Source organism: Archocentrus centrarchus, chromosome 24, assembly GCF_007364275.1.
Source record: "Archocentrus centrarchus isolate MPI-CPG fArcCen1 chromosome 24, fArcCen1, whole genome shotgun sequence".
In the NCBI taxonomy this organism is placed as follows: domain Eukaryota; kingdom Metazoa; phylum Chordata; class Actinopteri; order Cichliformes; family Cichlidae; genus Archocentrus; species Archocentrus centrarchus.
In genome coordinates, this window is record NC_044369.1 from 27,559,309 (window position 1) to 27,573,272 (window position 13,964).

The 13,964-nt window shown below is 40.3% G+C and overlaps 1 protein-coding gene across 2 annotated transcripts in view; it reads left to right on the forward strand.

Annotated features, from left to right (window-relative positions):
* Nucleotides 1–13,964, forward strand: part of cnih3 (cornichon family AMPA receptor auxiliary protein 3) — a 102,010-nt gene that overhangs the window by 38,598 nt on the left and 49,448 nt on the right. For both annotated transcript variants that reach the window (XM_030721821.1, XM_030721822.1), the window contains exon 3: nt 5,578–5,625. In XM_030721821.1, the coding sequence (XP_030577681.1) occupies nt 5,578–5,625 (48 nt within the window). The remainder of the gene's footprint in view (nt 1–5,577; nt 5,626–13,964) is intronic.

A 13,964-nucleotide genomic window follows, 5' to 3' on the forward strand; every position in this document is an offset into this window, starting at 1 on the left:
CAGCTAAAATGGCTTTTCCATATATTTAGAATAGTTCAATGTAAAGTTTCTATAATCTATATTTAATTTATGTTTCAAGTTTCCTTTAAATCAGTTAAAATCTTGCTTCTCGCTTGTTTTTGCCTGAATCTGGAAGACGTAACACACTACTACCACAGACACTGATAATGTACCTGGAAGCTGTTTCCCAACCACCATTAATCTGTTACCTTGAGTGAAATCAGTTTTACAACAATTTGATGGTACTATACACCTTAACTCTATAACAGGGCACTGATTTTACTTGTGGGCTTCACATCAAATCTGTACATAGACTAAGCCTATGTTTGAATTACCGGGTCTGCATCGGAAAGAGTAAAAACTAAAGCTGTCATACGCACATCTAAATATTAATTTAGCAAATGAACAGTTGTAATCCATCAGTTTCTCCCCATCCTAATGATGGAGTATTGAGTCAGCATTTTAGCTGAGTTTCCTCCCTGGTTTCAAATAGGCTAAAGTTTATTAATGCAATTTATTAATGCAGTAGGTCTTTTACACATCTTATTGACCAAAGTGCATAAAGTGCACATACCTTCATACATCTGTAGGGTGCCTTTGTTGTTATGGATGCTCGCATTGCAGAAGCTGTGTTGCTTTTGGTTTGTATTGTGTGTGTAACCTCTTCATATACTTGGCATGGAAGAAGTGACATCCTGTAACCAAGTCTTAACACCTGAGTGCTATAAAGCGATACAGTGGCCACCTTCATTTTTCCACCATGTTTCACTTCTTTTCTACACTCTGCCCTCTCGCTCTTCTTGCGGTGGTGTTACCTCAGAGTTGTTTGCAGCCTCCGACACAGGAACCTCTGGTTTCATTATTTACAGCGCAGACATAAATTAATCATTTTCCAGGAGGAACCTCTGTCGCAGGGTGTACTTCTTAAAAATAATAATCAAATATTCATGTTTACATCCTCATCAGTTTTATAAAATGATATATTGGTGTTCAGAGTAAGAACAACATTTCTGCTTCTGACCTTCAAATACCAGCGAGTCAAAGTCGCTCAGAGCGGAATGCATTAACTCATAACCACAGTGTAATATAAGGGATATAATAGTTGAAATGTGAATAGTTGGTTCTTGATTGCAGTGTGTTGGATGTGGGATAAATGGGCTGTTGTGAAGAACTAAGAAATTTGGACTAAATCATTGAGGCCAGACAGTTCGGTCATAGCATCCCCAAAATGCATCAGTATGCACCAACAGTCAAAAAACGAGGGACCGAGTCTTAGATGATCCTCCGCTAAGGTCCCGGTGCCAGATACCACAGGGCACGTTCTCTTCCCCGATCGCTGCAGATTGCGCCGGGATTTTCATACTAGTTTTGGGAAGTTACTAAGGTTATTTTTCATGGAAAAAAAGAATAATAATGGCCAACTGAATGTGAAAGCATCGTCGGTGGAGTTCTTAATAGCCCCTTCCATAGCCGCTGATTCCAACTTTGGCTTCAGCAAATTTCCTGTGGCAGGGCCAAAATGAGGCTTTTGGCCCTGGAACAAGTTATTTGTTTTTTGATTTTAATTTTTTTTTTAAATGCATGAAACCAGTTCTAGACTATAAATCGTTAATGACAGAAAAGTATCAGAATCCTGGCCTTGGTGAGTTGAGCTGTTTTATCATAAAAAAGCACATTAGGCTTAACTGCAGTCAACTACGCTTTCTGATCCACTTTGTCCAACAATGTTATTGGGACAGTCACAGCATGTTTATATTTGTGCTTTAAACGAGTATGAGTGGAACAAAGGCTGAAGACTTCTTTTTTAAGCAGCCTAGCTAGCTATGTTAAGCTAGGCTAAACAAGCCTTACTTCACACCATATTCACTCCACCGATTATAGACAAAATCTTCAGGGTTTGAAAGTGTAGCCAGTGCCTCAAATCTAGATTCTCTCAAATGGCAGCAGGCGTGATTCCTTTCACGATTTTCCTTCATAAATCATTGGTTGCTCGGATCAGATGAACACAGTGATATTTGAGAAGTGAAATAAAGTTTATAGGATTTACAGAAAGTGTGCAATAATTATTTAAACAAAATTAGGCAGGTACATAAGTTTGGGCACCCTTGTCGTTTTATTGATTTGAATACCTTTAGCAACACGAAATTTGTTTTGTAAGCTCATTGACCCTTGACCTACATACACAGGTGAATCCAATTATGAGGAAGGAAAGGGTTAAGGTGGCCAATTGTGAGTGTTTCTCCTTTTTGCATCGTCTCTGAAGAGTGGCAACACGGGAGCCTCAAGACAACTCTCAAATGACCTGAAAACAAAGATGGTTCAACATCATGGTTTAGAGGAAGGATCCAAAAAGCTCTCTCAGAGATTTCAGCTGTCAGTTTCCACTGTGAGGAACATAGTGAGGAAATGGAAGAGCACAGGCACAGTTCTAGTTGAGGCCCGAAGTGGCAGGACAAGAAATATCTCAGATAGGCAGAGGAGAAGGATGGTGAGAACAGTCAGAGCAGCTCCAAAGACCTACAACATCATCTTACTGCAGATGGTGTCACTGTGCATCGTTCAACTATTCAGCGCGCTTTGCACAAGGAGAGGCTGTATGGGAGAGTAATGCAGAAGAAGCCTTTTCTGCACACACACCACAAACAGAGTCACTGAGGTCTGCTAAAGCACATTTGGAGAAGCCAGCTTCATTTTGGAATAAGGTGCTGTGGACTGATGAAACTAAAATTGAGTTATTTGGACATAACAAGGGGCGGTATGCATGGAGGAAAAAGAACACAGCATTTTAAGATAAACACTTGGTACCCACAGTAAGATTTGGTGGTGGCTCCATCATGCTGTGGGGCTGTGTGGCCAGTGCAGGTCCTGGGAATCTTGTTAAAGTTGAGGGTCACATGGATTCCAGTCAATATCAGCAGATTCTTGAGAACAATGTTCAAGAATCAGTGACAAAGTTGAAGTTGCACCGGGGCTGGATACTTCAACAAGACACCGACCCTAAACACTGCTCAAAATCTACTGAGGCATTCATGCAGAGGAACAAGTACAACGTTCTGGAACGGCCATCTCAGTCCACAGACCTGAATATTATTGAAAATCTGTGGTGTGATTGGCTGTCCATCAAACCTGACTGAACTGGAGATGTTTTGGAAAGAAGAATGATCCAAAATACCTTCAACCAGAATCCAGACTGTCATTGGAAGCTATAGGAAGCGTTTAGAGGCTGTTATTTCTGCAAAAGGAGGATCGACTAAATACTGATGTATTTTTCTGTTGGGGTGCCCAAACTTATGCACCTGTGTAATTTTGTTTAAATAATTATTGCGCACTTTCTGTAAATCCTATAAACTTCATTTCACTTCTCAGATATCACTGTGTTCGTCTGCTATATGACAGATTTAACTGAAACTGCTGATTCGAACAGCCAATGATTTATAAAAGAAAATCATGGAAATAATCGGGGGCGCCCAAACTTTTGCATACCACTGTATGTCTGTTTTTAAAGGAAACAGCTCCTTTGTCTTTGACAGTAAACACTTTCCTGATGTATTTATGGTATCGGACACTCGTTTTAAGTCTTACATAACATAATGTCATATATAAAAAAGATGTTCATTCTGTGAATTCCCTGTTACGGTCAAGATTTACCTTCCTTGTTGAAGTTGCTACAGTTTTGATGTCTCTCAGTTTTTTCAGTCACATCCACCCTGACTCACTGCATTGGATTATTGAGTCCTGAGCTCACACAACAATATAAATACCATATTAACTGCATATTTATCTCACAGATATTTCTTTGTGAAAGCAAAGATGCCTATCACCCAGCCGTTTAGATGACGATGTTGTATCATGTACTGTATTGAGGTATCATGACGCATTCAAAAGCAAAAAGAAACCTTTTCTTTTTGTTCAGTTATGGTTGTGTGGCCCTCTTGTTTAGGTTTTGATTTGTGCTACTAAATGCAGTGCAGCCGTGATTTGAGCCTGGCTGCACCAGAAAGTGGACAGAGGCAATTAGCCATAACTGGTTTCTGCTTACTAACTAATTACCAACTAATCTAGCTACAATGATTCCAATTTTCCTGCTCATTGACTATTTTAACAATAAATAATTCATGTTAATAATATCATTATCAATACAGTTATTACTAATAATTAATAACAGAAGTTCTAGACTAAAATTACATTCACTGGCATCAAAATGAAAGTTCAACACTTCAAACAAATTACAGTGAATTTAAGAATCAAAGTTAAGCCTCAGGCTGAATACAAATCATATTTCATGGTGTTGCTGTGTGTATGAAATAACTCGCTGCCAGAATGGACAGAAGCCATTTCTCACTGCCTTTGCACACACACACACACACACACACACACACACACACTACATATTGTCTCTCTAAGCCTATCTCTTTCCTAACTTTCATCCAGTGAGCGCCTGCTTCTGTCTCTGACTCATACAGAAACTGAGGGAAAGATTCTCGCTGACACATTTCTGCAGAAAAATCGAATTCATGCGCTCCCCGCCTGCAGTCAGCATTAAAATCACGGTATAAAAAAATGTGCAGGTAGGTTAAAAACCACAAAGGGCTTAAATTTAGGTCAAACTGTGTTGTATATGAAGAAGGAGATGACAATGAGCAGAGCACTGTGGAGCAATGCTCATAAATGTTGTGTTCATGAGCACCGCAGTATGTTTTCACTTATTTCAGCCCATTTTAATCCTGTTTTTCTTGTGTGGTAACTAAATATCGAATCAGCTTTTGACGTGCTGGCTTTGATGTTCTGCACGAACATAAATATATATTTTTATATACTTCATCACACTTCATCATTCTGTTGTTGACATTTGCAGGCGGCTTATGAGAAGCACAGATAAAGTCAAAATGACTGTCCACAAGCACAAGCAGACTGACGCTCAGGTCAATACATGATTTATAAGCCGCCAGGGTTTTGCATCGCCCCCTGTGGACTTGCTGCACCGCCAGTCAAGTGTAGGTTGCGTCATCCATAGGACCTGGTTAATATTTGATGATGATGTTAAAAGCTCTGGTGAAATAGTTGCTTTTAGAGTCAGCATTGTGCTGAGTGCTGATTTAAGCATCTTACAGCTTAATATACAAGCGGAGAACACTTAAATATTAAAACTTATATAAACAAAATAGCAGCCACAGTTGCTGCTGGAGGAGAGCTCCACAATTCAGCTACGCATGAAGGAATAACTTGCACAACTAATGTGGGGAAAAAATGACCAGAGTGCAGCAGAACCTGATCCCCAGACCAGATGTTCAATTGCTGATATCATCTGATCAAGTACTTTAAAACTCTTATGTTTCTTCTTAAGACATTATTTTTTTAAATGAATAAAGTTAGAATACAAATGTTTTCCAAATTTAGTTATTCATTTTCTTCCACTTCTCTGACTCTGAGTCTCAGGAGCATCAACCTAAGCCAATGTTCCAACATCCTTCCCTGCAGCCACTGCCTCCGTTTTTTCCAGGTTTTTCCTCCTGTTTTGTTATATCTCTGTTGAGTTTCATGTTTCATCACAATTGTCCCTTTTTGTTCCTCTTACAGAGGGAGAGACTGCGAAACATCGAGAGGATCTGCAACCTGCTGAGGAAGGTAAGCCGTGAACAACAAATCAAATTTGTCTCATGCAAGTTGTGAACATGATCAGGAGGAAGGCTGAGTGGAGACTGGCAGGGAAAATGCAGTTTGCAGGTGACATCTGATATGTTATTATTTTAAATGCTCAGCAAAGAGTTTTGGCTCCATCCATATGTAAGAAATGCAGTCCGGCCTGTATATATAATATACTGTATTTGTAACATCCAGATTTAGGGATTTGGAAGTTTTGACTGTGGCCTTACATAAACTACCCGTGTTTTGTTTTTGGTCAGAGAAGACTTAAACTGCAGTGGTGCTTTTCAGATAAAATAGCTGATAATGAGAATCATCCTCCACAAAGAAGTAAATGAATCTGGGAAAAACAAAGATCAGTGTTGTTTGCTGAACAAAGGTGTGAATAAAGGGTTCAGGTTTCTTCTTTGGGATTTACTGCTCTTAATGTTTACCTCAAGCATCACCTTTTGGTTTCCATTTTACAGGTTTTACAGGTTTTAAGTTAATATTTGATTAGCAGGGATGCTTTGTTTATTGTCTTGCTTCATGTTGGACTGAAACACAAATGGGAGACACACATTTAAAGGTTCAGCCATGCTGTGTGTCTCGGTTTCTGTGCGCTTTGAAGACTCAGTGTGAAGATGAGAGAAGTTCTCCTCCCTGCTTCAGTGCAGCATCTGTTTTCTCCCTCCACCTCTCTGAAACGCAAACAACATACTGTCTGAATTTGTGCGTTCAACCGTGTGTTTGTGCATATGTTTGTGTTATGCTGGAGGTTCATTGGCTGAACAGCTGATCTTGGTTGTAAGTGTTGTCAGCTCAAGCACCCTTCCCCTGTAATAGTCCCTAGGGAGGGCATTTTTCCCCTACACTTCATATGCTGAGAAAGATATACACACCAACACACTTACACACACATCCAGATATGCTGTCCTCGCAGCTGTGACATACTGTGCACATATCATCGAATGTTGCTGCAGACCACTGGCTGTTTAAAAAAAAAAAAAAAATGCATGTAGCTTCTGGGTCTGAAAGCCACACTTTCTAAGCGTTAGCAGGAAGTGATGTGCTGCAGCTGCAAAAACAAGTTTGGTTGTATAGACATTTATGGAAAAAATTCAGTTCAATTCAATTTTATTTATATAGCATCAAATCACAACAAACAGTCACCTCGAGGCACTTTATATTGTGGGTAAAGACCCTACAATAATACAGAGAAAACACCACAGTCAAAACAACCCCCTATGAGCAGCACGTGGTGACAGTGGGAAGGAAAAACTCCCTTTTAACAGGAAGAAACCTCCAGCAGAACCAGGCTCAGGGAGGGGCAAGAGGCAGAGATGAATAATAAGTAGTGATTAAATGCAGAGTGGAGTATAAACAGAGTAAAAAGAGGTGAATGAAATGACCTCTGGCTCCCTTGCTGTATGACCTCAGTAAACACTTTCCTGATGAGTTTAGGCTGAATGTTGGTCATATATTGCACATTAGGTTTGTTTTTGTTTTCTTTGTTAAGTAACCCCAAAGTCAGTGCAATACCAACAGTGACACTGCAATTAATCAGTAAAAATATGGCTCATAATTTGCAAATTTGGGGGGAAAGTATGGAAAGCACTACTTTCTGGTGAAGCCCACACTGTAACGTTTGTTGAAACTTAAGCTGCCAGTAGTTTCTCGTGTGTGTGTGTGTGTGTGTGTGTGTGTGTATGTGTGTGTGTGTGTGTGTGTGTGTGTGTGTGTGTGTGTGTGTGTGTGTGTTGTGTGTGTGTTTGATTTTGTTTTTGTTTTTTTTTTGCTATTGTTGTAGAAAGAATTCTACATATAATTCATTGTATTATAGTCCTGATTGGACTGCATAAGGACTCCAATAGACGTGCTCAATGAAACATAGATATCAGCAAACACAGTGAATCAAAGTTATTATAATCAATATTTGTTTACAAACATCCAAGAAGAAACTTTCTGAAGTGTATAATCCTGCATCAGAGCCACAGTTAATATAAAGGAGATTTTTTTTTCCTCCTTACACTGTGTAAGCTACAATAGAGCCACATCCTCAAGAATTTGTGCTCCTATGCTACATAAACCGGCCCTAAGCTGTTCTGTTTTATGCAGTCTTGTAGCACCCTCGTGACTGAAGCTTCTCTGTTATCTGGAATTTAGTTCCACTACTTTATTTCTGTTGTCACTTTCATCTTGGGTAGCTGCCCAGTCCACTGTCAAAGCTGTATTGAAGTCTGCTGCTGTTCACATACCGTTAATGCTTAATAATAATAATAATGCATTAGTCTTATATAGCGCTTTTCTAGACACTCAAAGACACTTTACAATTTCATGCACTATTCATTCACACCTCAATCATACCTGGTGGTGGTAAGCTACTAATGTAGCCCCAGCTGACCTGGGGCAGTCTGACAGAGGCGTGGCTGCCAATTTGCGCCTACGGCCCCTTCGACCACCACCACACACATTCACACTTAGGCAATGTGTGGACTCAAACCAGCAACCCTCCAGTTGCAAGGTGAGCACCTGCCCACTGCGCCACTGCCACCCACCGTTAAAGACTTCATGCTGCTCCTACATGTCAGAAGCCTTTAACATGGGCAGCGTTTATTAGGTGATGGGTATCATAGCAGTGCCTGGTTAGCAGAATACACAGATTCAGATCACGTTCTGACACTGGAGAATCTTTGCTTCCTCTCTCAATCATTGTTAATGGGTAAAAACTACAAACCCAATTCCAAAAAGTTAGGATGCTGTGTAAAGTCTACATAAGTGATTTGTAAATTTCATAAACTCATATTGTACTCACAATAAAATATAGAAAACATATTGAATTTTTAAACTGAGACATTTTTAGTATTTCATGAAAGATATTTGCTCATTGTCAATATCACTGTCATATCATTGTCATATCACAGCGCTGACACTTCCTGCTGTGTCCCGCCTCCTGTTGCACACCTGGAGACAGCGCTTACATTAAAGTTTGCCTTTGGTGGCTTTTTCGCTGTGACATTCAGTTGCCTCATTGTTTTGACATACAAAACAAAAAAACAACTAGACTACACACTAAACACACTAACGCTAACGACAACATTCAGGAAAAAGCATAAATTACTTATCATAAGTCTGGTTTTACAGCACAGTTAAATCGGTCGTGTGTTTTGGACACGCAGGCGTGTCTGTCAACTCCACAGGGTTACAGATCTAGTGGATAGTGCATTTGGGGCATTTTTGTTATGCATGTACAGTAGTTAGCAACTTAATGGTTTACTTTTTGCTCTCCAGTGGGAGAGCAACAAAAATGTTGCCTGTAAATATGCAGGATCTTGTCTTCTAAAGGCAGATTTATGCTTTTGCATAACTCTGTAGCTACCCTAACCACAGAGAGAAAGTTCATGGGTATTCATCCAACACAGAGGCCACAGAGATCCCCTTGAGTGCAGCCCTCCAAAAAAGCTAACAATGCTTAGCCTGACAAATGCCCACTAGCTGAGAAATTGGCTCAGATGGGAAAGTGAATGACACACTGTAAATAACAATAACTGTGCTGAGTCTGCTCAAAAGAAGAAGAGTAGCCTTGGGTGTGCGCATGCGTAGTAGCCCACTTTGAATCTTAATGTTTCCACTGCTCACAGCAGAAGATTGGTGCCACTCTGTGTAGCACGCAGAGTTAAAAGCATCAGTGCTTGGAATTTTTTGGGGCTCATTTTCTCTTTGAAGAACAGTGAGGTAAGTTATCAAACTTGTAATACAATACTTGTAACTGTCACACTGGCCTCATACTGATACCTCCACTGGTGTAAAGTTGTGTCTTTTGTTTGTTTCTTGTTTGTTTGTTTTTTGAATAAGAGAAATAAAATATCCATGTTACTGTACTTCAAACAGTGTTTTTACTTTTTTTTAAAAATGTGTGTTGTATGTGACTATTTTAGGAGGATGGACCAGTTTTTTTATTTGTCTCTATAGATTTCTGAAGCACTTTAATGGTTTGCCTGGTTTTAACAAGTAAATTAAGCTCCTGTTCATGTAAATACTAAATACTGTTCAACTAAGAAATCATATGCTGCAGGAACTTTGTTATTAAAATAGTAATTCTGAGTAATCTTTACTAACTCAAGATCTGACTTAAAATATTGAGTACTGGGCGCCTGGGTGGCTTAGTGGTGAAGCCGGCGACTACATACATATGCCGCGTTGCGGTGCGGGCGGCATGGGTTTGCGTCCTGGCCTGGCGCCAATTTACGCGCGTGTCTTCCCCTGTATCTTTCCCCATTTCCTGTGTCTCTCCTCTGCTAGCAAAAGCCGCTGTGGCAAAAAAAAAATATTGAGTACTCAGTACAATTTATGTTTTGTTACTTGAGTATAAGTAAACTAAAAAAAAGCCATTGTTAGTACAACATACATTTCATCCATTCTCTTCCGCTTATCCTGTTCAGGGTCGCCGGGGGGGCTGGAGTCTATCCCAGCTGCCATAGGGTGAGAGACAGGGTACACCCTGTACAGGTTGCCGGCCTTCACAGAGAGACAGACAACCATTCACACCTATGGGTAATTTAGAGTGCCCAGTTAACCTAACCCCACGTCTTTGGACTGTGGGAGAAAACCCATGCAGACAGAGGGAGAACTCCACGCAGAGAGGCCCGGGCCAAGGTGGAATCGAACCCAGACCTCCTAGCTGTGAGGCAAAAGGGCCAACCACCACACCACCGTGCTGTCCATTTCAAAATGCACATTTTTTAAGGCAATCTGTTTGCAGTTAGAATTTACAGTGCACCTGAGTTCAAAAATAGGGGAAAATTCTTGAAAAAGGGGCGGATGTTAACTGAACCCCAACCTTACACTGTCATTGGTGACCTTTGTGAATGTTAAAAAGTCAACATCCTACTTAACTACCACTGTAACTGATCTGAATACATCCCAGAAGAGTATATTTTCAAACAACTTGTGGACTTTTTTTGGCCCTTTTTGTCCATTGAATTTTAAGCCTTTGATTCCCACAAAAGCCTAATACAACCACAGATTTCTACCTGGAAAAAAAAAGGGGGGTGAAATACCTGAACAAATATATTTAATCTGTCAATACGTAAATCATCATTTTGTCTAATCATTAGTCAGCATATGAGGTGACGGACTATTATCTCCTGGCTAGAGAACTAAAGCAAAGAGAAGCAGCAGGAGAGGAGATCCCTGCCAAGAGCCTCAGGCGACAGCATCTTATTTCATACATTCAGTCAAAATCACACATTATGAGTTGCACCCTTTTAGAAACTCTATTTCACTGTGTTGCATACTGTGCCTGTCAGCCTGAGGTCCTGATGCATGACGATCTGCTGCATTGTGGTGGTTTCTTCCTCTTTTTTCAAGAGTTATTCTTTCCTCTTCGAAAACTATTCAGTTCACACCAACTGGCACATTTACAGCACGCTGGTCCTGACTGATTTGGTTAAAAGCTTTGGCTGTATTTCTTTATGTTGGCATATGTACATGGTAGTTTTCACTGCACACATACAAAAGCAGGCACATGGATACGTGCCATGTTTATTCTCAATGGAGTGTGTTGTGTTTGATAGGTTTTGGATGACTGGAAACCCATGCAGATGACAACAGCTTGAGGGGATATACTGTGTTCTTTACTCTCTCTCTGTGTGCGTGTGTGTGTGTGTGTGTCTGTGTGTGTATTCAGTGTGTATATGAGTGTGTGTATTCATTAGATGTGCTTTCTTGTGGCTTGAAGCTACTGCGTTGTCACAGCAACTGAGCAAACCTGAGTGTACTCATTAGCGCTCTTCCTTTATTTTTGGGTCTGTCTTGGGCCTTTTTTCTCTCCCTCCTCTGTTTCAACATTATTCTACCTTTTCTCTTTTTTTCTCCCTCATTCTTTTCTCACTATCTCTCCCTGTCCACTGATTCACAAGTGTAGTAATGAGAGAGTGACAGAGGTATTTCTGAATTGGCAAAGGCGATTTTTTTTTCGAATCAGTAGCCATCATCCAGCCATCCATCCATCCATCCATCCATCCATCCATCCATCCATCCATCCATCCATCCATTCGTCCATCAATCCATCCATCCATCCATCCATCCATCAATCCATCCATTCATCCATCCATCCATCCATCAATCCATCTGTCCGTCCATCCATCCATCCATCAATCCATCCATCCATCCATTCATCCATCCATCCGTCCATCAATCCATCCATCCATCCATCCATCCATCAATCCATCCATCCATCCATCCATCCATCCATCAATCCATCTGTCCGTCCATCCATCCATCCATCAATCCATCCATCCATCCATCCATCCATCCATCCATCCGTCCATCTATCCATCCATTCATCAATCCATCCATTCATCCATCCATCCATCCATCAATCCATCTGTCCTTCCATCCGTCCATCAATCCATCCATCCATCCATCCATCAATCCATCCATTCATCCATCCATCCATCCATCAATCCATCTGTCCGTCCATCCATCCATCCATCAATCCATCCATCCATCCATCCATCCATCCATCCATCCATCCGTCCATCAATCCATCCATTCATCAATCCATCCATTCATCCATCCATCCATCCATCAATCCATCTGTCCGTCCATCCATCCATCAATCCATCCATCCGCTTCCGATTATCCAATTAAAATTGTATTTGCATCCATGTTGAGAACAGTGTTTTTCAGTTGTCCGTAGAGAGAGTGCAATATACTGTACATGTGTGTACTCCCCATTCATAAAGCTTTTCCTGTGGTCGTGTGTCATTCTTTTCATAACACAACAGTCGTACTTCATATTTTACTATCACTCATAAAGTACTCTATTGGAAACTGTAGTCTACAGACCTGAAAGCTCTTTACATGCTTGCCCCCCCATAGATACTTATAAAATAAAATATTTTACAGCCTTCCAGAAATGACTATTGCTATCAACAGCATCTGAAGAAATAGTGGCTATGATGTTGTAACCAAAACACCTCTGCATTCAGTTTTTTTTTATTTAGTTTGAAATTATTAAATTCATTTTCAGATGACAGACCAGATTTTCGTGCAGTACTAATTTGTACTGCGTAATTATGTGGAGAGAAAATGTAGAACGCTGGTGAAAAAGCAGATGTGGAAGGAGAGTTATGCTAGCCAGTGGGACGGCTAACAGAGGAAACTGCTGGAAAATGACTCCTCAGCACCTCCCAGATGGAATGTATTTTGGGGAGAAATGAAAACAGGAACAAATGGGCAAATGTTACAGTAGCTTTCACCCCTGGAGACAGCTCTAAAAGCAAAGGAATAAATGATGCAGATAAAGTCTGTTCTGGAAAGACCAAAGCTGTTAATGCTAATGTTTGCCATGTGCTAACTGTCTAACATCACTGACAGAGCAAACTTCCTACCAGAGAAGTTGTTAAAGCTAGTATCTGTGACAGGGCGGGTGTGGGACAGGCTTTAACTACATTAATCTTATGGCGTTATGACTTGTTATGAACTGTGTGGCACAGAATAGACTAACAGGTGGAGGTAGCTGCTCTCCACATGTGCAAATACAGAGAGTGAGAGAGAAAGAGGAGTTTATTCCTCACTCAGCATGAGGAGAAGGGTTAAACCAGCCAGAGAGCACTGACTGACTCACAGGTAACTGTTCACACAGACAAAGGCAGGATTAACCCCACTGTAATTCATTAGTGGGCATAAGTGGACAGATAGCCAAAAGAGGCTAAATAGCTTTTCCTTATTATCATTATTATTATTACAAGAGAGAGAGAAAATTAAAATAGTACAATGATTTGCACATCTCACAAACCTGTGTTTTATTCATAGTAAACGGAAAAAACATCAACTGTTTACACTGAGAAAAAGTACTTAATAATAATATTATCTCATTTTGAATTTGATGGCAGCAACATGTCATGGAAAAATTTGGGATGGGGCAACAAAAGACTGGAAAAGTAAGCAGTACTAAAACACAAACTGTGGAACAATCTCAGAATAATGTTCGTCAATGTAAAATTGTGAAGGCTTTGAATATCTCATCATCTACAGTACTTGATATTGTTAAAAGATTCCTGGAATCTGGAGAAATCTCTGCACAGATGTTCAAGGCTGAAAATAGGTGGCGCTGCATTAAAACACATGGTCCAGAAATGCCTTCTTTACTCTGGGCCAAAGCTCACTTAATATGGACTCAGGCAAAGTGGAAAACTGATCTGTGGTCAGAATCAATTTTTTATTATTATTTTTGGAACGCATGGATGCTGCATCCTAAAGGGATTATTCAGATTGTTATTAGCACTCAGGTCAAAAGGCTGCATCTCTGGTAATATGGGAATGCTTCAGTGGAA